This window comes from Malania oleifera, chromosome 8 (assembly GCF_029873635.1).
Source record: "Malania oleifera isolate guangnan ecotype guangnan chromosome 8, ASM2987363v1, whole genome shotgun sequence".
NCBI classification, from domain to species: Eukaryota; Viridiplantae; Streptophyta; class Magnoliopsida; order Santalales; family Ximeniaceae; genus Malania; species Malania oleifera.
Genome location: NC_080424.1, coordinates 106,499,194 through 106,525,995, shown reverse-complemented (window position 1 = coordinate 106,525,995; position 26,802 = coordinate 106,499,194). Strand labels below are relative to the sequence as shown.

The 26,802-nt window shown below is 36.2% G+C and overlaps 3 protein-coding genes across 4 annotated transcripts; all 3 read right to left on the bottom strand.

The window, feature by feature from the left end:
* Positions 1–413: 413 nt before the first annotated feature.
* On the bottom strand, positions 414–26,802 carry LOC131162177 (NADH dehydrogenase [ubiquinone] 1 beta subcomplex subunit 2). 2 transcript variants are annotated; one of them, XM_058118374.1, is made up of 4 exons: positions 26,572–26,802; positions 16,640–16,685; positions 16,482–16,547; positions 414–677 (listed from the first exon to the last, which is right to left on the bottom strand). In XM_058118374.1, the coding sequence occupies exons 1-3, from the start codon at positions 26,676–26,678 to the stop codon at positions 16,503–16,505; spliced, it is 198 nt and encodes a 65-aa protein (XP_057974357.1). In that variant the 5' UTR covers positions 26,679–26,802; the 3' UTR covers positions 414–677; positions 16,482–16,502. The 2 variants fall into 2 exon arrangements, with proteins under 2 accessions (XP_057974357.1, XP_057974358.1); XM_058118375.1 differs by lacking the exon at positions 414–677 and adding an exon at positions 1,601–1,651.
* LOC131162175 (secreted RxLR effector protein 161-like) lies at positions 5,504–6,321 on the bottom strand. The gene is made up of 2 exons (XM_058118373.1): positions 6,009–6,321; positions 5,504–5,930 (listed from the first exon to the last, which is right to left on the bottom strand). Exons 1-2 carry the CDS (start codon positions 6,290–6,292, stop codon positions 5,774–5,776), a joined length of 441 nt encoding a protein of 146 aa, XP_057974356.1. The 5' UTR covers positions 6,293–6,321; the 3' UTR covers positions 5,504–5,773.
* On the bottom strand, positions 8,858–9,781 carry LOC131162883 (uncharacterized). The gene is made up of 2 exons (XM_058119489.1): positions 9,467–9,781; positions 8,858–9,364 (listed from the first exon to the last, which is right to left on the bottom strand). Exons 1-2 carry the CDS (start codon positions 9,779–9,781, stop codon positions 8,858–8,860), a joined length of 822 nt encoding a protein of 273 aa, XP_057975472.1.

Here is a 26,802-nt window from a genome sequence, read left to right as displayed (position 1 = left end):
AGTTTTCTTAGCTCCAAACATTGCCTAAAGTAAAAAAAGAATACCCATCTTGAACAAAACCTCCAAGATTAAGTTCCCCCTTCCACATCTCACCATTCTAACCACATTGAAGTCTATGCAGCTTCATAGCATTTGATTCAATATGGTGAAGATCTGTAATGGAAAATTTATTACCTCCTTATTTTTTCCCTCTCTTTACAATCAAAATCTTTTATCCAAACATAACCTAACAGGCCAAGCATACATCAGCTGACACCTATGGTCCTTTTGATTCACGTGCTGCCAAGTTATGTCAGTTGAAACAGTTGTCACTAAAAACTAACAAAGAGTTTAGGTCAATTGTATATGATATGATGGTGAAGTAGAGAATTTTCTTTTCACTGGGTTGTCAAAATGGCAGAAGGTTCCAGGAATAAAGAAACAGAGCCATTTGATTAAACATGCCAGGATTTCTTTCATCACAAGATTCAGCAGTAAATACACAGCATACATGGGAAGTAAAATCTGTCTCAAACAGTAAACATGATTATAATTTAGACATGTACTGAATTGCTTCTAGCTTTTTCCAGATACTCATCTTCACAATCACATTATTGAACAAAAATCAACTGAGTCAAAGCAAGCAACATTCATACCAAGAACCCAATTCATGCTCTTTTATCGTCTCAATGGGATGCCTGTAAACAATGTGGGATAAAACAACATAATGAGAGAGAGAGAGAGAGAGAGAGCACCTGCTTCACTAATAAAAAGCCTATTTAACTTTGGTCCGGGATGGGGAAAAATAAAGATCATTTGGCAGGTTTGGATCTTGGTAAGTTGGTCTAAGAACATTGCTTTAATAGGTAAATGGAGTGATTTCCCTTAGGTAGTGTTTAGAAATATGGATTTCAAGCTTTGAATTTGAATTTGCACGGATCTGGATGAAATTCCGTACAATTTTGTTTTGCATTTTGTCCGAATCCTAGGCTTGAAACCCATGCTCCCAACCTTAGGGTTAGAGAAGGGATCCCTGGCACAAAGTCATTCAGAGTAAATTTGGCTGGCAGGATAATGGGTCGGATGCTAATTTGGGTTCGAGATGTTCTTGTGATAGTCCTTTCCTCTTACAAATTTCATTGTGGGAAATGGGTATCATGTTCAGTTTTGGGAAGACATTTGGGTTCTCCCCATTTGTTAGATTGTCTCTTTGCACAATGAATCAATTTCTTCTTTCTTTTTTTTTAATGGGGCTCGTCTCTATTGGAATTTTCATTTTTGTGGGGCTCTTAACTATTGGGAGGTTTTGAAGCTTGCCTCCTTATTTTGTTAGATGGTAGGCTCCTTTCCCAAAGGAGAGACAATTGCTCTCGGATTCTTGATTTTTTTAAAGAATGTTCTTGTCAATCTTATTCAGAGCATTTAACCAATAAAAGCTTGTCTATCCAGCTTCATAGATTCATTTGGAAGGGTAAAATCCCCTCCAAGGTTATTAAAAAAAATAAGAACATAATTTTAACACAGATCAGTCGAGAAACAACCATACAACATGAACATCCATTTTTCTTTTTTACTTTTTTTAAAAAAACTCTTCGCAAACAAAAGCTAAATTATCGAGTTACCTTCTAACTTAAATGTCATCATCCAAGCCACCCATTGTCTCATTAGTATCCTAACATCAAAGACTTAATCAATGCCATCATTAGAATCATCACTATTATTATCACTATCATTGTTAAATGCATCAATGTATTATTTATCTTTCTTCTTTCTCAATGTTTAAAGTTTGCAACACTTAATAATCACCAATGACCCAAAAAAAATAAATTTTGAGTTATAATTTTGTTAATGTAAAATAAACAAAATCACTTTATAAGCCATCCATTTCATATATAAGTTATACAGGACAAAACCAAGCCTATATGAAAAAAGTATTTTAGTAAAGATTTTAAAAATATGAAAGAACGTAGGATCTTACAATCTTACCAAGATCCTACTATGATCCTACCAATTTGCGATTCTATGTAGGATCAGGATTGTTTAAGTAAGATCATAGCCACAATTTTTTTAACAACCATGGTCCCTTCTAAGAATAAGGCTTTTATTTGGGTGGACATTCTTAACAGAGTTAACACTAACAATCTGTTGCAGAGTAAGAGGCCTTTTAAGGCTTTATCACCGAATGTTTGTTCTCTTTGTTTTCAAAATTCAGAATCTGCTTCTCACCTTTTCCTGCTTTGCTCCTTTTCTTGAAGGGTGAGGAAAATTTTTTTTGGTTTATTTGGAGAAAATCAAGTGGCTGGAGTTGGTGAAGATTCAGGTCTTGGAAGGGGAAAGGATGCTTCGGCCCAGATGAGGTGTGCAATTTTTGCAGTTTTGTGGGGATTTGGTTGGAACAGAAAGCTCTTATATTTGTGGGAAGATGTTTTCAGCTATGCTTTGGGATAGGATTCAGTATTTGGCCTCCTTGCGGGTCTTTGCAGCTGGGTGTTTCAAAGGTTTTCATTTTCTGATTTACAGTGTGATTGGTTCGTTCTGGTGTTTTGATTTATTTTTATTTTGTTTTGTATTTTTTAATAAGTTTACTTATGCTCCTTGTTGTACTTCTTCTTCCTAAAATCATCTTTGTCAATAAAAAAATAAAAAAATAAATAAATAAAAGCCTTTTTAACAACAAACCTTGCAAAACATGAAGGATATATCTTAAACAAGACTGAACATGAAGTTAAGGGAACATAAAACTTAGATGAGACAAGAAAAATAATTTGCATTGTTTCACTTTATATTGCTTAAAAATATTATTTTCAAAATAAAAATTGGGAAAGATTTATCTGAACTTTTTCCACCACTTACTATCAAACGAGATTTGACTAAGCAGTTGAAGATTATTCCTTCAGAACACCTTTCAAAAGAGAAATCTAATTTAGGGACAGAACAACAAATTGAAATGATGATACCACACTCGAAGCCTTATACTTCAGCAGGACAAATCCTTTTACGCCACCTCCATGATATGATTGACTGGGAAGCATTTATTGCCTAAAAACATCTCAGAAGTCCTATAACTATTGAATAATACCAATGTTTTCAAAACATGACCAGATGGTAAATCAACTAGCTTTTATTTTTTACAATAACAATAATAACAAGCCTCAAGTCTAGTGTGTGGGGTTGGCTATGTGAATCATTTTCCGCCAATTCACGTAAATGAGCACTTTCCTTTGACTAACTTAAGATCTATTAAATCCTTTCTCACTACCTCATTTCAAGTTACTTTATGTCTATCTCTTCCTCTTCTAATACCATTTATAATAGCTAGATTGCTCCTCCTAACTGATGCACTAATTGACCTACGTTTCAAATGCCTAAACCATCTAAGTCACCCCTCCCTTATCTTAACTTTTACCGATGCTATGCCAAACTGGTTTCACATAAGTCCATTCCTTAATTTATCCTTTACTGTTATATTACTCATCCATCTTAGCATGCATATTTCAGCCACTTTTACTTTTTGATTGGGTTGTTTCTTAGTTGCCCAACATTTTGATCCATAAAGCATAACTAGTCCTATAACTATCCTATAAAACTTTCCTTTAAGTTTACTAATGTTCTACAATCGTATAGCACACCCGATGCAATCCTCCATTTTACCCAACATGATTTGATTCCATGTACTAAATCCTCTTCAATTTCTTCCTTCACTTGCATAATAGATCCACGATATCAAAATCTATTAGTGCTATTGATTTCTTGATTATCAAGTTTAGTATTGTCTTCAATACTCCTCCTTACATGGCAGAAATTACATATCATATATTCAGTCTTATTTCTACTCGTCCCCACCCTCTAGACTCTTAGATACTACCCCACTTTTACTTTCATTAATCACTAAAGCAAACAAATAGGGGCTTAACCTCAATGTATACCAATAGTTATCGAGAAATCTCTAGACTCTCTTCCTACAGTCTTAACGCTAGTCGTTACTCTTCCATACATATCCTTAATGAATTTAATATATCTGTTGCATACTCCCTTCTTTTATAGAACCCACCATATAACTTCCCTAGGTACCCTACCATAAGCTTTATCTAAAAACCATATGCAAGTCCCTTTACAATAGGGTTAACATAGATTAGTTAACCATATACTTCCTTTATCCTTAATTGGTTTGTTATCTAGTCCTAGAGATTTCTCACTTTTCTTCTTTTATAAAGTCACCTTATCTTCAATGACTCCAATTTTGCAAATAAATCTCAATTTTTTTTTTGTCTTTTCCTCATTTGTCACTTCTAGGTTTAAGCCTTCAATTTTGTTTTCACTAAACAACTTAACTATCTTTCTCTCATCTCTCTTTTATGTCTTCTTCTTTACCAAGACATTATACTCTCTTCCTTTATGCATTTTATATTCCCAAAATCTTTGCACTTTCTTTCTCTAGCTCAAGCTAGTTTATATATGTCTCTTTCCCCTGCTTCTGTATCTAGTTTAGCATATAGATTATCATAAGCTCTACGTTTAGCTTCACTAATGACCATTTTAGCCTCTTTTCTAGCCTCTGTATGCTTTTTAAAGTTTCCTATATTCCTAAACTTTTTCCACATTTTATATTAAATTCTTTTTGTCTCACTGCCATTTGGACATCATTGATCACACCATTAGTTTTCTTTGTTGTCTAAGACTCTTCCTTTGGATTCATATTAAATCTCTTACGTTATTTTTTAAAATTTTATAGTTCAAGAATACATATTTTTATATATAGAAAGAAAAAAAAGGGCTTTTGATGGGACGACCTCCGCTCTGCAGGCTGTCAAGGATTACTGGATTTCTATGATCTCTACTTGGCATTGGGGGATATTTGAGAGGGACTTCTCTATAATTTCGGATTTTCTTGATGTACTTCACTGTTTTTTGTTTTGTTTTTCTTGGTTATCTTTGCACCTAATTGGCATCTTCTTGATGCCCTGCTTTTTTCTAATAATTTTTCTATATTTGTTGGAAATTTAGCGCATGTACATAGTATTAAACTATGTTAATAGTTCATGCAAAAATAATATAAATAATAAAAAACATATATATATATATATATTTGTATGATGAGAGGGAATGAGAGAGAGAGAGAGAAAAAGATGGTATATACTTCACCCCTTACAACACTAAACAACCATGCCTATTTATAGGCTCTCAAACTCGGTAGGTGGCTAAACTATTCATATAATGACTATGCTATTTATATGATGGCTACACTATTCACATGGTGTAGCACTTTGCACCAAAGTGCAATTCCCATACGACACATACTTTGCTACTTTTGACTTTTCCTTACAAACTTTTACAAACACACATCACATGGCTTTATAAAAAAGCTTCACCATCTAAAATGGAAAGCAAACAACTAAGGCGCGCAGCAACAAAACTTTGAAAATACATTGTTGCCTTCTTTTGACTTGCTGTCTTGTCCTATTTCGCAGCTGCAGTTGGTAGTTAGCCGCCCATGCTAATAGACACTCTTTCCACGCAATCCAAATTTGCTTCGCAAGTATTCAAATTTAGCTTTTGGTAATGCCTTGGTAAAAATGTCAACAATTTGTTTATCAATCCTGCAGTGTACCAAACTAATTTCACCATCACTTTCAGCTTCTCTAAGAAAGTGATATTTAATCTTGATGTGCTTGGTCTTCCTGTGTTGGACCAGATTTTTTGTTATTGCAATAGCAAATTTGCTATCACAATACAGTTTGGTAGCATTGTGCTGGGTTTCGCCCATTTCCTTTAGAATTCTTCTGAGCCAAATTGCTTAATTTGCGGCAGCGCAAGCTGCGATGTACTCGGCCTCCACGGTGGATTGAGCTACCGTATCCTGCTTTTGTGAGAGCCATGAAAATACACCACTATTGAACAAACATGTATAACCTGATGTACTTTTCATGTCATCCACTGAACCAGCCCAATCACTATCAATATAACCAACAAACTCTGAATTATTTGTTGGTTTATACCATATGCTGAAATTCACAGCACCTTTGACGTACCTGAGCAGTCTCTTTGCTGCAGTGAGGTGTACTTGGCTTGGAGTTTGCATAAACCTAGACAGTAAGCTTGTTGCAAACATGATGTCCGGTATGGTTGCTGTCAGATACAACAAACTGCCGATGATGCTTCCGTATTGCCTCTCATCAGCATTAGGTGCACCATCATCCTTGGTCAATTTCTGATTTGGAACTAGTGATGTGGTGACAGCCTTGCTTCCTTCCATCTTGAATTTTTTCCAGCAGATTCTTGGCATACTTTTCCTGACAGATGAAGATGCCTTCATTAGTTTGAGTGATCTCCATGCCCAGAAAATAGTTTCATCAACCCAAGATTTGTCATCTCTAATTCTTTTTTCATATCTTCCTTGAATGTCGTGATCAGAGTGGAACTTCTTCCTGTGACAATTAGATCATCAACATACAAAGAGATAATAAAATTATCAGATCCTTGAGCCTTAATATATAGTGTAGGTTCACTAGGACTCCTAAAGCCACAATCTATAAAATATGTATCAATTCTGTTGTACCAAACTCGTGGAGCTTGTTTTAGACCATACAAGGCCTTTTTTAGCTTTAGGACTTTCTCTTCTTCACCTTTTACCACAAAGCGTGGTGGTTGTTCAATGAAAATTTCCTCTCGAAGATGACCATTGAGGAAAGCAGATTTAACTTCATCCTTTTTGTGCTGCTAGTACAAGAATGGTTCTCACAGTATCTTGTCTATAAATTGGAGCAAATGTCTCGTTGTAGTCTACTCCAAATTGTTGAGTGAAGCCTTTTGCAATGAGTATGGCTTTGTGTTTCAGCACTGAGCCATCTGGATTTACTTTGGTCTCGTAAATCCATTTGACTCCTACAACATCCTCGTGAGCTGGTTTTTCAACCAATTCCCAAGTTTGATTTTTCTTAATCATCAGGATCTCCTCCTTCATAGCAAGTTGCCATTCTTTGTGTTGAGCTGCCTCATCATAATTGCTTGGTTCATGAACTGCAAAAAAACAACTTTTACAAAGTTCCATTTGTGGACAATTTTCATAAATGTCAACTAAAAATCTTCTCTTCAATGGCGGAGATTCAGGAGTTGAGTTTCACCTCTCCTTGTGGCTAATAGGTAGGTGCAAGTCAGCTATCGGCATAGACAACTAACTACCAATTGTAGTAGCCAAATAGAACAAGAAAACAAGTCAAAAGAAGGCAACAATATTTTTTCAAAGTTTTGCTGCCGCACACCTTGATTGTCTGCTTTCCATTTAGATGGTGAAGTTTTTCCATGTGATGTCTATTAGCAAAAGTTTGTAAGGAAAAGTCAAAACTAACAAAGTGTGTATCATATGGGAATTGCACGTTGGTGCAAAGTGATACACCATATGAATAGTATAACCACTATATAAATAGTATAGCCACTATATGAATAGTGTAGCCATCATATGAATAGTATAGCTACCCGAGTTTGAGAGCCTATAAATAAGCATGGTTGTTTAGTGTTGTAAGGTGTGAAGTATATACCATCTTTCTCTCTCTCTCTTTCATTTCGTATCATCATACAAATATATATATATATATATATATATAATTATTATTTACATTATTTTTGCATGAACTATTAACATAGTTTAATACTATGTACATGCACTAAATTTCCAACAAGTGGTATCAAAGCACAAGTCGATCACAACGGGCACGATTCCGGCATGACACTAGCACAATTCAAGCACTACTCTGACAAAAAGCAACACCGACAAAATCGCCATGGCCTCATCTAGCTCAAGTCAACTTGTACCTGGCTTCACTAGAGAAAACTATGATTTTTGGAGCATAAAAATCAAGACGATCTTATGAGCCTACGACTTGTGGAATGTAGTCGAGAGCGGCGTTCCTACACCCGTAGAACCGTCAAAAACAAAAACGGAAACTACGGAAGAACTGCACACTACACCCGCATCATCTGAGAGTTCGATGACGTCGTCGTCAACAATTCCGATGAAGGAATGGCTATACTTTTCATAGGGAGGAGAGAAAATGTTTCCTGTCCATGCTTCCAGAGGAGTCATGTTTGGGATAGCTTTAGTGGTGCTTCTATTCTGGAGATAAACAGTTGTATAAACTACTTCAACCCAGAATTTGTTTGGCATCCCTTTATCTTTAATCATGGGTCTCGCCATCTCCTTGATTGTTCTGTTCTTTCTTTCAGAAACACCATTTTGTTGCAGTGTGTATGCAACGATGAGTTGTCGATGTAACTTCTTCGTCACAGAATTTATTAAATTATGCCGAGGTGTACTCCGTACCTCGGTCGCTGCATAGTGTCTCAATCTGGAAGCCACTTTGATTTTCCACCAATTTTTTAAACTTTTGGAATGTCTGAAATACCTCGAATCTTTCTTTGAGAAAGTACACCCAAGTCATTTGAGAGTAGTCATCGATGAAGAGGATGAAATATCGACTGTTGTCCAATGATGGAGTTCTCATCGGACCACAAACGTCGGTGTGCACTAAGTGAAGTTTCTGCATGGCTCGCCATGCTTCGCCTATTGGAAATGGTTGTCAGTGCATCTTTCCGAGTTGGCAGCCTTCACAAACACTGTTCAAATCACTGATGGTGGGCAAATCTTTCACCATGGCTTTTTGGGAAAGCATTTTCAAACTTTGAATATTGCAATGCCCAAACCTTTTGTGCCAAAGTGTAGTATTCGCTTCAACTTTTGCATCAGTAATTTTTCAGTCGGGTGGTTCCACTTGATTGGAAAAATTTTATTCACCATGTTGCCACGTACTATCTGCTTCTTTTTAGGGTAAAAAATTGCACAAGCACTTTCTTCAAATAACAATGAATAACCATTCATCATCATTTAAGGAATGCTTAGCAAATTTTGATCCAAACCAGGGACGTAAAGAACATCCTTGATGAATCCGGTGCCTTTGTTTGTTTGGAAAGCAACGGTGTCTTTTCCTTTGGATTCAACCAAAGCTCCATGACCTATTCGGACTGATACTTTAACAGTAGCGTCCAAATGAGTGAAAAAACTCTGATCTTTTGCCATGTGGTTGGTGCAACAACTATCAATCAACCACACATCATCCTTCTTTGTCATGGCAGCTTGACATGCATAGAAAATTTGGTCCTCCTCCTCCTCCTCGGTCTCGGCCACACTAACTCGCTGGTTTTGCTTCAATCTGCAAGTTTGGTCAGTGTGACCAAATCTCTTGCAAATTTTGCACTGCGGTTTTCCTTTGTGCCAACAATCTTTCTCGAGGTGATTGGTTCTTTTGCAAACACCGCAAGGAGGGTATTTTCCTTTCTTTTCACCTTCCTTGGAGTTGTTTGGGATGCCTTTGCCCTTCTTATTTTTCCTACCCTTAGATGGAAATCGATTTTTGTGTTGCGACTAAAAAGCGCCTTTGGTCGAAGACTCGTTTCGTCGCAAAATCCGCTACTCGTGAGCTTGTAATGAACCCACAAGTTCAGTGATTGAGAGCTTGGAGAGGTCCTTTAATTCTTCAATGATGCTCACCATAGAATCAAAATTTTCAGTAAGAGAAATTAAAATTTTCTTGACCGCTCTTTGATCCATGATGTTGTCGCAGTAGGCCTTGATTTGGTTGACAACTTTAATAACTCGGGAAGAGAAATCTTTAATGAACTCTCCGTCTTTCATTCGGAGATTCTTGAAATCTCTTCGTAGAGTTTGAAGTTCAATGGCCTGAACTTCGACGGTACCTTGGAATTCATCTCGCAATGTGTCCCATGCTTGTTTTTCCGAAGTCGAATTCATGATTCTTGGAAAAAAGGAGTCGACAACAGCTTGATGAATTTTGGCTAGTGCGTCAGCATCCTTTTAAGCCATTCCTTCATCGGAATTGTCGGCGATGACATCATAGAACTCTCAAATGATGCAGGTGTAGCGGGCGGTTCTTCAATAGTTTTCGTTTTTGTTTTTGACGGTTCTACATGTTTCGGAATGCCGTTCTCGACTACATCCCACAAGTCATAGGCTTGTAAGATCATTTTGATTTTTATGCTTCAAAAATCATAGTTTTCTCTTGTGAAGCCAAGTACAAGTTGACCTGAGCTGGATGAGGCCATGTCGATTTTGTCAATATTGTTTTTTTCCGAAATAGTGTCGAAGTAGTGCTAGACTAGTGCTTGAATTGTGCGAGCGTCATGCCGGAATCGTGCCCTTTGTGATCGACTTGTGCTCTGATACCACTTTTTTGGAAATTTAGTGCATATACATAGTATTAAACTATGTTAATAGTTCATGCAAAAAAAAAATGTAAGTAATAAAAAAACATATATATTCGTATGATGAGAGGGAATGAAAGAGAGAGAGAAAGATGGCATATATTTCACCCCTTACAATGCTAAACAACCATGCCTATTTATAGGCTTTCAAGTTCAGTAAGTAGCTAAACAATTCATATGATGGCTATACTATTCATATGGTGGCTACACTATTCATATAGCGGCTATACTATTCATATAGTGACTACACTATTCATATGGTGTGTAGCACTTTGCACCAAAGTGCAATTCTCATACGACACACACTTAGCTACTTTTGACTTTTCCTTACAAACTTTTGCACACACGCACATCACATGGCTTTATAAAAAAACTTCACCATCTAAATGGAAAGCAGACAATCAAGGTGTGCGGCAACAAAACTTTGAAAAAACATTGTTGCCTTCTTTTGACTTGCTGTCTTGTTCTATTTGGCTACTGCAATTGGTAGTTAGCCGCCCATGCTTATAACCGACTTGCACCTACCCATTAGCCACAATTCTTGACTACTTTATATTTATTAAGCATGAAGAAGATGTGTCACATTTAACAATATTGATAATATATAAATAGTGAAGTACATCAAGAAAATCCAAAATTATAAAGAAGTCCCTCTCAAATATCCCACAATGCCAAGTAGAGATCATAGAAATCCAATAATCCTTGACAGCTTGCAGAGTGGAGGTCGTCCCATCAAAAGCCCTTTTGTTTCTTTCTTACCAAACCGCCCAAAAACAGAAAGAGGAATAAGGGAAAGAACTCTCCTTTTGAACTTGTTGGAGCAGATCCCTTTCCAAGCCAAAATCTCACCTTTAATCAAAGCTACAGTGACTCAATTCTGATTGACCATGGAAGTGACCGAGCTCCGAAGATTCCTAGTCTAGGGACAATGAAGGAGAATGTGATCCACAAATTCCACTTCCTCAAGGCGCAAGAAACACCCATCACAATATAGAAGCCCTTTCTTTGGAGGTTGTCAAAAGTGAAGTACAGTAATCCTTGAAGATGTGTCACATTTAACAATATTGATAATATATTTATAGTGAAGTACATCAAGAAAATCTAAAATTATAGAGAAGTTCCTCTCAAATATCCCACAATGCCAAGTAGAGATCATAGAAATCCAATAATCCTTGACAGCCTGCAGAGCGGAGGTCGTACTATCAAAAGCCCTTTTGCTTCTTTCTTACCAAACCGCCCAAAAACAGAAAGAGGAATAAGGGAAAGAACTCTCCTTTTGAACTTGTTGGAGCAGATCCCTTTCCAAGCCCAAATCTCACCTTTAATAAAAGCTACAGTGACTCAATTATGATTAACCATGGAAGTGACCGAGCTCCAAAGATTCCTAGTCCAGGGGCAATGAAGGAGAATGTGATCCACAAATTCCACTTCCTCAAGGCACAAGAAACACCCATCACAATATAGAAGCCCTTTCTTTGGAGGTAGTCAAAAGTGAGGATCTTTCCCAAAGATGTCTCCCAAGTGAAAAAAGCAACAACTAAAGGGGCGTTGTTTTCCAAAATGGGCTTCCAAGGAAAACTGATGTGTTCCATAAGGCAGCTAAGGTGGCTGTAATAAGATTTAATAGTGAAAGTTCCTTGTTCAGGGATATATGGGTTTGTTGGGGAAGTTTTAGCTCTAAACATTGTAAAGACTCTTGTAAAAATTAATATGAGTATCAATCTCCCAGTCAAAAATATTACTGATCAGAGGAATGTTTGAAACAGTCCAACAAGTTGAGCATTCCCGGTGAATCACTCACGAAGTCATGAAACTCCTGAATACTAGAAGAGTCCAAGGGTCTCCCACTCCTTTCATGAGCATACAAGACAATGTTGAAACCACCCCCCTCCCAAACAATCCAGGGAGCATCCATTTATTTCCAGTTTCCACACACCTGTTCCAAAAGAGATGCCTAGAAGGGCCTTCTCCAAGACCATAGACCCGGTGTAAGTTGACAAGAAGTTGTCATCAAAGTTCTTGAATAGACGAGACACCAAGAAGGAATTAATGGAGTGATCTAGTAATTCCACTACCAAATTGTTCCATGTGATGAGAATCCCTCTAGCTGTGCTTGCAGCTTTTAAAGCAACTCAACTACAGATTTTTGCACCCCATAAGCTATTTACCAATCAGCGATTTAGAGTTTCAACGTTCGTTTCCTGAAAGCAGATGACATCCCCTCTCCAATCATTGTGAAAGGATATAATAACTGCTCTTTTGGCCTTGTCATTTAGCCCCCTCACGTTCCAAGAGATTATTTTCCTCAACATAAGTTCACAATAGTCCCACTGTTACTAGCAACCATGGTTATTAAAATCGCGATCTGGATTATAGAATTGTATGCTTCTACGGTCCAGATTCAGCAAAACGATCGAAGTCGCAACAAAAATCACAATCAAGTAGAATTGAACAGATCCTACTTTGAGACCTGGATTGGGTTTTTTTTTTTTTTCCTTTTTTGGGCTTCAATAATACGGCCCAATACATGTTTTTTTGGCCCAAAGGCTCCAAAAGGTTCATGTTTGGTCCAAAGTCTTCAAAGAATGGAGCAAAATATATCCCAGCCTCCCATCGATGAACAGATTCAACAGAATCTGCACCTGACTTCCCTGGAGTTCGACAACTCATACTTATTGAAGGTCAGCAACCCAGCACCTGAATTTCTCTCTCCTGTACGACAACCAGAGAACCCTCCGTCTGGTGACTGGTGTTCGATCAGCAGCAGCTAGCAGTCTTACTGTTTGATCAGTAGTTCTTTGGCGTTAGACAACTTGAGTTCTTGACTTCTTGGTGTTTACAGGAACTCAGTCCTCCTTCTTTAGTGTTAGACAAGAACGCGTCAGTCCTCTTCAACAGAGTTCTTGTTGTTTGGTCAGCAGCAGCCAAGAAAAGAGCCAAGCAGCAGGCCCAGCAGGGCTGCAGAGGTATGCTATGAAGCAGATCTGCTTCTTGAAAAGACTCAACAGTGAGCACTCTCTTTCTCCTCCTTTTCTTGCTCTTCTTCTTTTTCTTCTTTTTTATTGTTTTAACTTTTTATTGTTTTTTTAATTTCTTATGATTATTAAGTTACTAATCAAGTGTTTAGTCTTAAGACTTGTCATAAAGTTCCACACATAATATTTTAATATTTATTTTACATTAAAAGTAGAATCTTACAATTCTCCATCCCATTCTACGATTCGATCCTGCAGACCCCTCCAACAATCCCACTTAGAACCCTGATTCTAACAACCTTGCTAGCAACACCCATGTCTGAATCCCTGTTGCATTAACACAGTAAATGGAAAATTCCAATATTTTCAGCTCCTTATTCTTTCTTTTCTTGCAGCTGCTGCCCTGATGTTTCTTCTCACCAACCAACCCTTCATCCCTTCTCTTTTTTTCCAATTTCCTCAAAATAGAAACAAAGCTCCTTCCTCAAAGCCTTCAAAGGATAACCCCAATCGCCTTGCTCAGAAAAAATTCATTTTACCAAGAACACAGTCCAAAACCTTCTAGTAGAAGGTGGGAATGCCAAATCCAAATTATTCAGATCTTCCAAGGGAAAAGAGAGGCCAGGAGCATCAAACAGAGGATCAGGTTCCCCAATAGGGATTAAAGCCAGATTGTCCACTTGACTCCTAGGCAGCAGAGACCCCTCCTCCCTTTGCTGATTTTGACCAAGACAGACATCAAAGGCAACAGATGTCAAAATGAAGGCATAGAATCCAAAAAGAGGCTCAAGGGCTTCGCCACTGGATGGACCAACAGAAGAAGGCAAAGGAGAGAAGGCATCGTGAGGCAGGGGCAGCATCCCTGCAGCCATGGGAGAAATTATAAGTAGAAGAAGTTGAAAAGAAGGAGGAGAAGGATAGGAGACAGGAGGGGGCGCACTCATGTTAAAATCAATTCAAATTCAACAACTGCCTACAACAAGACTTTCGCACACTATTTACAAGAAAGCCTCTAAAAGCATGAAATTACATATATAGCCCTAAAACTACATTACATTACAAACATATCCATAGAAAGCGCGAATACTACAAACAAGCCCCCAACATACATAATCCTAATACAAGCAAACTAAACACACATAATTAAACAACTAACAAAGCACATTTGGGTTTAGGACACAATAAACCATTAACCCTATTCTTTGACATAGGCTTCCAAATTGGGTCAAAATGATCCATTCAAATACCTGCTTCTCGTCCTACATCAATTCCCTCTTTCCAAAAAGAACTCAAATCCGTCCAGTTGGGGAAAGTACCAAGGAATCCATCACCATGAATAGAATCATCTCATTTTCACAAGAAAGAAATCAGCAGAACGCTTCAACTTGGTAAGTGAGAAAGCTCAAGATGGCATCAACTTATACTTTTGCTATCAATGGAGAGGGAATAAAAATTTTCTCATATCCATCATGCTGCACCTTCCTATCAAATAACCATGGATGGATTTTTTCTTTTTCTTCAACCTTGTGAAAAGAGAGCATATGTTGAAGCACTAAACAGATTTTCACATGGCCATCATCATCCAAGTCACTCAAGATCTATGTTTCAGCTTCAACTACTTGAGTGCCATCATCATCTTCTTCTTCTTCTTCTTTTTCTGCAACAGCCATGACTTGGTTAGGACATTGTGCAGCTCAATGTCCAAAACCTTGATTTAAAGCATTTAAGAGATGATTGGCTCTTAGAAGTAGTTCCAGAATGCTCAAGAGTCTTCCAAGGGGTACTAGTCTAAACTCCTTTACCTAATTGGTCAATTATCTTCTCTCATATAACTCACTAGTACATTTCCTAACTAGGGCTGATGTTGCTTTAGGAGGATTATGTTGCATATCCTCCTCAATCTGAGTGGCAACCTATACTGCATCCCTGGCTGTAATGAGACGGCAGGTAGCAAGTTTGGAGGCAACAGCTGGCTCCAACCCTTTCCTATACAAAGCTATCATCACATCCTCTTTCCATTCAATGTCGGCATGAGAAGCCAAATGATGGAATCTACTAGTGTATTATGTCACTGTTTTTTATTCTTGCTTCAAATCAAAAAGTTGGAGATGAACATGATGCTAATAATGGGAAGCGCAAATTGCTCCTACATGGCTCGCTTATCTCATCCCATGTTGTAATCTCACTAAATCTCCTTCTACAGATCTCCTATTGTTTAATCTAACAAATTCAAGCAGTTCCTTTCAATTTTGATTCATCCAAGTACAACTTTCTAGCCTCATTCATATCATACCATCAGAAATAATACTCCAAAGAATACACCCAACCATCATATTCATCAGGAGAACCATCACCATAAAAACCTGGGACTTCTAGTTTAATGCCCTTACTCAAATGATTATTTCGGCCTTCACACAACTCAAAAGTACAAGGGACAGCAGCTATTCCACAATCTTGTTTGTTAGGAAAATCCATGGGCCATTTACCCAAGGCCGCAACTTCAGTCATTAGCCTATTCAAAGCATTGGTAAATAGTCTCCAAGGCATTTTCCATGTTTTGTACCCTATCGGATAACAATTCCACCTTTATAGACAATTCAACATGATCACCATCATGCAATTATATATCACCAAAGATTCTTAAACAATTTGCTAACGATCCTCAATAATTCATGCAAACCGCAAGTTTCACTCCCAATTTCTTAAGAACAATCTTCAAGTAAAACAAACCCTCATAAACAACTTGCAAATAGCAGCAATTTGATCTGATTCTTGATGTTGGCAAACAAATTTCCAGCCTTTCAATTCAACTTACCACCCTTGCTCGCAAAATATCCAATCAACAATCAAGGTATCTCATTGCAGATCAAAATATCACGCATAAATCCCAAAATAACATGTCTGGGGAAAGGAGAACACTCTGATACCATGTCAGATTACCACTTTACCTAAAAGCTCAAGCTGTTAGGTTGTGGACCAACAATGTACATCAAGCTTTAACAAAGCTGATTCACAACCCCCCCCCCCCCCAACACACACACCCAAAAATATATATATACACTTAAGTCTACCTTCAGATCGGATTCAAAATATCAATACATGTTTTCAAGTGTCAAAAGGCAAAATAAATCAGTAGTTGCGTCCTTATAACTCAGTATTCAATTAACTTTCTTTTTTAAAACACAATTTTACCGGGATAGAAGATGTGATGGTTATAAGTATCTATCCATTTGGAAGCAATCGGAAAGAAATTACCTCATTTTTTTCAAGTCCATTTCAATGGGAATGATCTTCATGGCCCTCCCAAGGATGTCGCCAACCCTAATTGCAAGCAAATGTCACTACACAAGGAGAAGTAAATTTAAAAAGAAGATTTTAGTTACGATGAAGTTAGAACTAGAATTAAAGCTTACCAATACTACAGGACCATCTTGCTTAGCCCTGTACAGCACCCAAAACCTGAAATATCAAATTTTCAATAGTCTTCAACGAGTCAGTAATGTGACTTTTTTTTTTCTTTTTACTTTGACTACAGCAAGTTCGTAAATAGAGCATTTTCTCCCCTTTTGACTCGGGAAAGACCCACCTAAGCTCTCTGATACCTACAGCACAATATCTGAAAACTCTTCTTCTTCTTTAGCTATAACTTCCTGGTGATACGTATGATCTGAGAGTGTGCTATGTCATATGATGTTATAACAAAGAATACAAGCTTTAAGAAGAGAAGAACAATTAATAACCGCAAGAGTGGACAAATTAAAAGTCTAATAGATATTTTCTTAATGAGGGTAAACCATTTCATTGTATTTATATCATGTAAGGATAAAGTTATCCATGTGAAAGTTCAACTACACAGCCAAAAGTACTAGTATTACTCATCCATTGAGTAATGGAAGAAAGGGTATCATAGACCAATGTAAGAAAATTAGGTAGTGAAAACAATGTAAGAGAATTCAGTGGGGGACCTAAAGGGAGAGAATACAATAAAATTTAAATATTGGATAATAGGAGATAATGTAGACAAAGACACTCTTTGAAATAGGACAGCTAGTTCTATTAAAGGGATAGAAAAAAGGATTTTTAGGTGGATCTAGACAAAGATAAATAACTAGTAAAGAGAGTTACTGGCAAGATCAAGACATCTAAAAAGCAGTCAGGACAAAAAAAAATGCGGTTTAAGACATAGCAACAACGTAGAAATGTGAAAAACTTCAAGTATAAAGAGGAAGAAAAGATGCAAGAAAATTAATGAAGCTAAGCTTAGAGCGTATTATAATTTATATACTAGACTAGAAAAACTGAGAAAGAAGAGCAGAGACTTGGGTGATATCAAATGTATAAAAAAAAAATGAAGAAGAATAACTAGTAAAGAGGGTTAGTGCTGATATCAAGACATCCAAAAAGCACTTGAGACAAAAAAAAATGTGATTTAAGACATGGCAACAACATAGAAATACAAAATACTTCAAGAAGTATAAATAGGAGGAAAAGATGCAAGAAAAATTATTAATGAAACTAAACTTAGAACATATAATAATTTATATACTAGACTCGAGAAACTAAGAAAGGAGAGCAGAAACTTGGGTGATATCAAATGTATAAAAAACTAAAAATGATAGTGTGCTAGTTAAAGAAAAATATATTTTAAAAAACATGGCAACTTATTTTAACATACTATCCAATGAAAACCAAGTAGATGACTTAGCTTCGAATTGACAAATGACAAAAAGGCTAAAAATTTGAGTTTTATCCACAAAATTAGAATAAATGAAGTTAAGTATATATTAAATAAGATAAAAAATGGAGAAACTATACAACAAATGACATCCCAATTGAAGCTTAGAAATGCTTAGGTGATAATAGAATAATCTGGTTAACTAATTATTTAACAAAATAATTTTCTCTAGACGAGCATATTACTCTCATTCAAGCTTGCCTTGCCAATATTCCTCTTTATTTCTTGTCTTTCAAATTCCTGTTAGGGTAGCTAATAACATGGAGAAAATCATGAGAGATTTTTTCCGGTCAGGGAATGGAGGAGAAAAAGGATCTTTTGGTTAGTAGGGTTGTTGTTTGTGGGTCTAAGAATGATGGGTGTTTGGGTCTCAGTAAATTGGAGTCTAAGAACATAGTTTAATGGATACATGGTTGTGTCCCTCAAAAGAGTCTTCCCTTTGGCACAAAGTTATTAAAAGTAAATTTGGCTTGTCAATAAAGGTGGGACGCTAAGTTGGGGTTACGATGCTCTTTTGGAAGTCCTTCAAAGGTTATTTCACAGTTATATCCTCCTTTTATTCCTTAAACAAATGTATTTTAGGAAATGGGTCACAAGGTTTTGGGAAGACGTTTGGGTGGAGGGTTCTTTGCTTTGCACATATTTTACCCGTTCATATAATTGTCCTCTTTGCACCATGAATCTATCTCTCCATTCTATATTTCAAATGGGTTTGGATTCTCTAGGGATTTCCATTTTCGTAGTGCTCTTAATGATAGAGAGGTGTTGGAGCACGCCTCCTTATTAAGTTTGTTGGAGGGTCACCTTTTTCCAAAAGGAGGGACTGCTGTTCGTGGATCCTTGATTCTTCTTGGGAATATTCTAGTAAGTATTTTTTTTTAGCATTTAACTAATAAAAACTTGTGCTTCCTGCTTCATAGTTTTATCTGTAAAGCTAAAGTCCCCTCGATCACAAAGATTAAGACTTTTGTTTGGTTTTTTATTATGAATAGAATTAATTTGCACTTGTTCCATCATTGCACCTTTTCACAGAGGGTGTGGAATAATCTTTTTGGCTTATTTGGAGAGAGTTAGGTGTGTTCGGAGTCAATGGAGGATTTTTTGGTTATATCATTTTCAGGTTTTCGGAGGGGTAAAACTTAAGCCAAGAGTAGGGGATGGAATTATAAAAATCAAGATGGTCTTAGGCCAAGAGATAATAAATATCATTAGTGCTTATGCTCCTCAAGTGGGCTTATCAGAAAATCTTAAGAGACAGCTTTGGAATGATATAAATAGTATTATCCAAGGCATATCAAGTACTGAGAAAATATTCATAGGAGCATATCTAAATGGATACATTGGAAGGAATAATAAAGGTTATGAGAGGATACATGGAGGATATGAATGGAGACAAAAATGAGCATGGAGAGATGATCTTAGACTTTGCTATGACATATGATTTTATTACAATGAATAATTGCTTTAAGAAGAGAGAAGAACACTTAATAACCTTTAAAAGTGGACAAAATAAAAGTCAAATAGATTATTTCTTAACTAGGAGGGTAGATCATTTATCATGTAAGGATTGTAAAGTTATCCCAAGTGAAAGCTTAACCACACAACATAGAATTTTAGTGTTAAATTATATGTATTAAAAAATAGAAGGGAAATGATAAAATAAATCAATGTAAGAAAACTAGATGGTGGAACCTAAAGGGAGAAAACAAAATAAAATTTAAAGATAAAATGATTAAAGATGGTGATTTGACTATAGAGGATGGTGCAGACACAAATACTCCTTCAAATCTCTATTAAAAAATAGCAAAAGAGATTTTCGGTGAGTCAAGAGAAAGATTCTTGAATAGAAAAAAAAGTTGGTAGTGGAATCAAGATGTTCAAAAAACCGTAAAGAAAAAAAAAATTGCATAAAACATGGCAAAAATATAGAAATATGGATAGCTTTGAAAAACATAAAGAGGCGAGAAAAGATGCAAAAAAGGCTGTTAGTGAAGCTAGACATAGATTATTTAATAATTTTTATGATAGATTAGATACAAAATAAGGGGAAAGAGATATATTTAAACTTGCTAGAGCGAGAGAAAGAAAAAGTAAGGACTTAGGTAATGTAAATTATATAAAAAGTGAGGATGATATTGTCTTGGTTAAGGAAGAATACATAAAAGAAAGATGGCGAAGTTACTTTAATAAGCTATGTAATGAAAACCAAATAGAAGGCTTAAACTTAGAATTGACAAATGAGGAAAAGACTAAAAATATGAAATTTATTCGCAATATTAGAGTTAACGAAATTAAGTTTACACTAAAAAAGATGAAAAACTAGAAATTTATAGGATCTGATAACATCCCAATTGAAGTTTTGAAAATGCTTAGGTGATAATGGAATTGTATGGTTAACTAATTTATTTAACACAATTATTAAAAAAAAATAAGAAAATGCTAGATGAAAATGGAGGAAAAACACTTTAACACCTATGTACAAAAATAAAGGAGATATTCAAAATTTAAATAACTATCGTGGAATTAAACTTATGAGTCATACAAGGAAATTGTGGGAAAAGGCAGTTGAACAAATGTTAAGACTAGAAACGAAGGTCTCAAAAAACCAATTTGGTTTTATGCCTGGAAATTTACCACAGAAGCTATATATATTTTAAGAAGATTAATGGAAAAGTTTAGGGAAAAAGACGAGGGACTTGCATGTGGTATTTATTGATTTAGAGAAAGCTTATGATAGGTACCCTAGGGGAGTTCTATGGTGGATTTTAGAAGGAAAAAAAAAAAGTGTATGTAGTAGGTATACTGACGTCATTAAGGATATGTACGATGGAGTAATGACTAATGTAAGGACTATAGGTGGAGAGACTAGAGAATTTCCAATCATAATAGGTGTACATCAAGGATCTGCCTTGAGCCCTTATCTTTCGCTTTAGTGATTGATCAATTGATTGGGAGTATCCAAAATGAGGTTCCAAGGTGTATGTTGTTTGCTGATGATATTGTATTGATCGATGAAACTAGGGGTGGAGTAGGGACTAAGTTAGAATTATGAAGAGAAACTTTGGAATCTAAAGGTTTTAGGATAAGTAGAAATAAAAATGTAATTTTAATAATAGTAGGAGGAATATTGGAGACAAAGTCAAGCTTGTTGATGTAGAAATAAATAGCAGTTGTAAATTTTGATACCTTGAATCTATTATGTGATGGGGATGAGCATGCCCTACCTATGTCATTTTCAAATGTTGTGACACGTGGACGGCCTCTCGATGTCCACATTTCCTTTGCCGACATGATGACACGTGGACGACCTCCCAATGTCCACATCGGTTCATAATTGTTTGTAGATTTTGAATGGATTATTTAAAGACTTGTTTTGAAGACTTTTCAGTGTGAGAAAAACCCGAGTAGAGATGCCGAAGCAAGTCCGAGTTCAAGACCCATTTGGGCCTCACACGGTCTTGTGGGCCCCACACGGCTCCATTGGGCCCAGAAGAATTGGGCCTCCCTTTGACTTTTGTTTGTATTTAATTTGTAAACATGCAAGACAACTTGCTTGCATATGCATGTTAGGAAATTGAGTGAGTATGCCTAGTGAGTTGGAGTGTTAGTAAGTTGTACTTAGTATTTATTGTGTCTACAAAGTTGGAGCAATTATTTTGTTAGTAACTTGTACGAGTAATTAATGTGTCTAGCAAGTTGGTGTCTTTATTATTTGTGTCTCCCATGCTTGTGTGGGAATTGTTAGTTGTTTAATTTCTGTCCCCCAATGCTAGCTAAGCTTATTAATGCTTTGTCCCCCCATGCTAGCTATATATATACCCCTTCATTATAAGAACTATGTACAGAGAGAGATGGTATTGATATTAAATTAAAAGACATTGTCTTTGTTGAAGCTTATTTAGCTTTGTCCAATCCTTGTGATTGTGTAGTGAGAGGCTACATCGTTCTCTTCAGAGATCGGGTGGTGAGAGACCACTATTCTATCCAGCAACTTCATACCTATCCCACCTTCACGACTTCCCTCCATCACCCACACGGCCATCACCAACTTACACCCCAAGGCCACCAATCCATCATTTCATTTGCTGCATACATATCCATATTTCAAAGAGTGCACGACGAACTTCAGACAAGTTCTAACTATCCTCCAACGCATCCACACGGCCACTTCCCCACAATTACATTGCTGCGTTCGTCTCGGTGTTTCAAAGCTTGTTCCAAGGAAATTTCTAGCATGGTCTAAGACTTGTGTTGAACAACGTCAAGCATCCATAGAATTTCCTAGTAACTTCAGTTTCTCTTTGAACCCTTGTTGTATCTTACAGCCCCTGCTATTACTAAACCTTAGTTTCAAATTCTGCACTTTCATATTTGATAAACCCTCTGCCTGAAATTCAGAATTCCAAAACTTGAATAGCATAACTGAATCCTTAGACTTTCAATATTATTGCTTGTTAGTCTAAAACAATTGTGGAATACTGTTATGCTAAACACAGAACTTATTTCTTGAAATATTGAAATAACATCTTTGTTGCACATAACTTGATTCCTTTGTGAAAAAACTCTTGGGACTTATCTCTAAACAGCATCATACACCTTTTCAAAATCCTTAAACATGTGAAATATAGCATGATTTATTGTGTTTATGTTCGAATAATTGAATTCTTAATTTAAAGTGTTTCGAATGTATGTGCTTGTGAGGGTTGAACCGTAGGACATAGGCAAACCCTTTCCCGTCCTACATCATTATGCAAGTTGAAGGAGAAATTGAAGAGGATGTGTTGTGCAAATTAATGCGCAGTAGAAAACCAAATACACAATGCAGCAATCAACAATGAAATATACAGAAAACACAATCACGCAAATTATATGAAAGCAATAAAATAATGACATGAAGAATTACGTGGTTCGGCAATGCCTACATCCACGGGAGCAAACAGCTGTGAATTTTCACTCTCTTGTGTCAAAAGACCTTGAGTTGCAACATACAACATTGTATATATAAATATAACCCTCCCGAAGGTTTTCCCCCCAAAACCCAACCTATTCAACTTCCTAATTCAAAATTCAAAAAACAGCGTTGAGCAATTGAGCCAAACCGTCGAAATAACTCCGCAAAATCGTCGACTAATTCCTCTTACCCTAAACAAAACCGTCGAGGGTTTTAGAAAAACCATCGCCGATTTCTTCTTGCAAGTCAGCTTCTATGTTTTTTCACCATGTTTTCTTTATACATTCCACTCAACATATGAGTCACATATTACTACAATCTCCACCTTGACAAATATACACCCCTTAGAAGAAAACCAAACACATAACCCACAGCTACACCTAAGACAATAGGTTGGGACTGCCTCTCGTCTAGCAATTGAAGACATTAAGCAATTCCAAGCAATGCTGGAACTTATCCGTGGTAACAAGCTTTGTCAAAAAGTCTGTTGCATTCTCAGAATGTGAACTTTCTCAAGAAATAGTTCACCAGAAGAAACCAACTCCCGAATCCTATGAAACCTCACATCTATGTGCTTGGTCTTCGCATGATACACTTGGTTCTTCACCAAATAAATAGCACTCTGACTGTCACAACGCAGCTGAACTCTACCTTACTAAATACCCAGCTCCTTGACTAAACCTGTAAGCCACAATGCTTCCTTGGCAGCTTCGGCGAGTGCCATATACTCCAACTCAGTTGTTGATAATGCTACTAGAGACTATACCATGGACCTCCAACAAATAGGCCTTCCCAAAAGGATGAACACATACCCTGTTGTAAACCTACTGTCATCCAAGTCCCCTGCATAATCTGCATCCACATATCCCACAACTGAAGAATCACTCTGTTGCCTGCCGAACATGATGTCATAGTGTGAAGTACCCCACAAGTATCTAAAAATCCACTTGACTGCATCCTAATGTTGTCTACCCGGAATTGAAAGAAACTTACTCACCACACTAACAGCTTGTGCCAGTGCCCCCAAACACACCTATTCCACAAATAGTATCTACTTAGCCACGTATGATAACCAATTAGATAAATAGTCTTTGAGTTTTTTTCTTAAAAAAATTTAACCTTCCTTTTAGTTGAATCCTCTTATAGCCTGTCATGGTAATCTGATTGGCTATCTACGGGTTGTCTCACCTTTGGGAGTCCTTAAGAGAGTGCTAGTGCGCCCTTTTCAGGTCTCCATCAGCAGCTTGCTTCCAATTATGGTTTTTCCAAGACGAGTCTTAACAAAGACAATATAATTAAACCTATCTATGCAAACAAAACTCAAGGATACTAAGTTTTTTAAACGAAAAGAAAAAATATTAGAACACACTACACAAACTATAATTCTATCATGAATCCTCTAAGAAACAAATTCATCATTTTTAGCATTTCACAATTTCTTTTTCTTTTTTTTAACACTTTTGAATTCTATAATTTTATTTAAATTTTTTAAGAGCAATAAGTAAATATCTACCAAAAAGATTCTAGAAACTCAATCTTCTTAAAAAAATAAAAAAACAATTGTTTTTTTTTGGATTTATGACAATTTTACATTTTTTGGAATTTTTTAGATTCTTTAGAATAATTTTATATTTAAAAAATGAAACTAAGAAATAAAATATTTTTAAAAATATTTTTTATTTTGTAAAAATTAAAAAAAAAAATAGTAAAAATAATAATCCTAAAACTACCCAAAAATCTTCTATTTTGCTCCTCAATTATTTTCTTTTTTTTATTGATGAAGATTTACTTTAATAAGAATGAAAAATAAAGCAAATACTAAAATCTTAGATTGAAAATCTGGTATGTCCTTGAAAAGACTCTCATGTTAATAAAAAAAACTTTTATAATTAGGGAAGAACTAAAAGAAATAACAAATTTTTATCCCAAAAAACACATTTTGATTTTATCATAATTAGTCAAACAAACAATATCTCAATTCTTATTTTAACTTGTTCCATTTTATATTTTTTCCATATATTTTTTCTAAACAAATTTACACACTTTTAGAGATTTAATATAAAAATTCTAAATGATAAATAAAATAAAGCGAAAATATTGAGTCAAACTTAGCCAACCTAAACAAGTTAACCGAGGTAACTCAACATGGTTACCTACAGAGCTAGATCACCTCCTTTTACTTGGGCCTAGCATTGCCTCAATGAACTGCGAGAGGATCTGACTGCTACTGTTTGAGCAATTCTCGCAATCACTGACCTCTTGCCAATTGATTCAGAGTAGCTTTATCGAGATCATAAGCGAATTGTGCAAACGCTTCTAACTCTGCGAATTGTGCCAATTCTAATTTGAATTTGCCACCTACTTGTTTCATGGCTTTAACTTGAGCTGCCACTTGACGATCATTGCTATAGTCCAATTGCCACATTGGGCTAATTTGATCCTCTTTTCTATGCTCTAGTACCTTCTTTTTTTTTTCCCTTGCCTTTTTCTTTTGAGGATTTTTTTCTCCTCAATGCGGCTTTTAAATTTTTATATTTTTTTAACTTCTCAAAAAGCATAACTTTTACATTATTTATCTAAAAGCACTTTCTTTCACTTTCGCAGTTTCATGTGTTGAAAAGGGAAAGGCACGCTCATGATTTGTAAGCAGTTGTGAAACATTGAACAATTATACAACAGAGAAGCCATCAACACCAAATATACAGCAATAATGGCTGACAATGGCTAGCTACCCAAAGAATCTTCAAATGAAAAAAAAAAAAACGCCCTTGAGCACAATTCTGTTCCTCCATTTACATGGAAAACTTTTTCAAATTTTCCAGAAAACTGGAAATTTTCCCCGAGTTTTTTAAATAACCATCAGTATTTGCCACACACCTAGGTCCAATTTGGATCAAGGATTTTACTTGGGGAAAGGAAAATAAAGTAAAGAGAAATAAAAAAAAGACATTTTCCACTACATTTTCTCCCTATATCAAATCTCATTTAAAACGAATAATTGTTCTAATATGATTCAAAAATTAAGAAAGATACGTAAATTTTAAATTTTGTTCATTGATTTTGCTTTTTTTTTTTTTTTTTTCTCATTTTTCTTGATAACCAAACGTAAAAAAATAAAATCATTTTTTATTTTTCTTGCCTTTCCCCAATATTTTCCAAGCTCCAAGCAGACCACTAGGGTAACGGGATACAAGTTTTGGGCTGCAAATTCGAAATTGTGGGAATTTGTAAGACAAATTTACACAGAATATATCTGAATTTTTCATAGTCACGGTCCCACATTCATGTTCTCAAGCGCAACATACTAAATTTAATATTCGCGTGTCCTTTGAAGATACTGTCCAACACACTAACATTTTCTTCTTTAAAACCTAAAAAAAAAAAATTGGGGGGGGGGGGGACCCCAAAAGAAAATTCAATGAACTCAGCAGCCACAGCGACAAAAATTAAGATATATTATGAAGGCCGGCAAGCAAGTCCGATACAAAAAAACCAAGCAAGATTCAATTCAACAACTAAAGCCGGAATCATTCGGCATATTGTCTGGAAATCGATTTTGAAAATTGAACAATAGATGTGTGATGAATCTGACAATAGCGTCGCCAGGTTTAATGCAAAATAAATTTTTAAATAAAATGGAGAAGAGGGAGAGAGAGTACCACATGACGGCGCACAGGCCTTTTCCGGTTACGACATGCCACCTCTTGGGATGATGCAGAGTGACACCCTTATACGTCGTGCTATGTCCATGCCCTCCTCCTCCCATCTCTCTCTCTCTCTCTCTCTCTCTCTCCAAACAAGCCCTAAGCCTTTCAAATGAATAACAGGGAACAGATTCAGAAGATGGAAATCATGGAACTGTGATGAGTGCGGAATCGCAGCACTGACTC

Coding starts and splice junctions, on each gene's coding strand:
- LOC131162175 (XM_058118373.1), bottom strand. CDS start 6,292: ATGAAGGCATCTTCATCTGTCAGGAAAAGTATGCCAAGAATCTGCTGG. Junction 5,931..6,008: donor GCAGCAAAGAGACTGCTCAG/GTACGTCAAAGG, acceptor TTATATTGATAG/TGATTGGGCTGGTTCAGTGG.
- LOC131162883 (XM_058119489.1), bottom strand. CDS start 9,781: ATGAATTCGACTTCGGAAAAACAAGCATGGGACACATTGCGAGATGAA. Junction 9,365..9,466: donor AGCTCTCAATCACTGAACTT/GTGGGTTCATTA, acceptor TTTCCATCTAAG/GGTAGGAAAAATAAGAAGGG.
- LOC131162177 (XM_058118374.1), bottom strand. CDS start 26,678: ATGGGAGGAGGAGGGCATGGACATAGCACGACGTATAAGGGTGTCACT. Junction 16,686..26,571: donor GGCCTGTGCGCCGTCATGTG/GTACTCTCTCTC, acceptor TTGATATTTCAG/GTTTTGGGTGCTGTACAGGG. Junction 16,548..16,639: donor AAGATGGTCCTGTAGTATTG/GTAAGCTTTAAT, acceptor GCTTGCAATTAG/GGTTGGCGACATCCTTGGGA.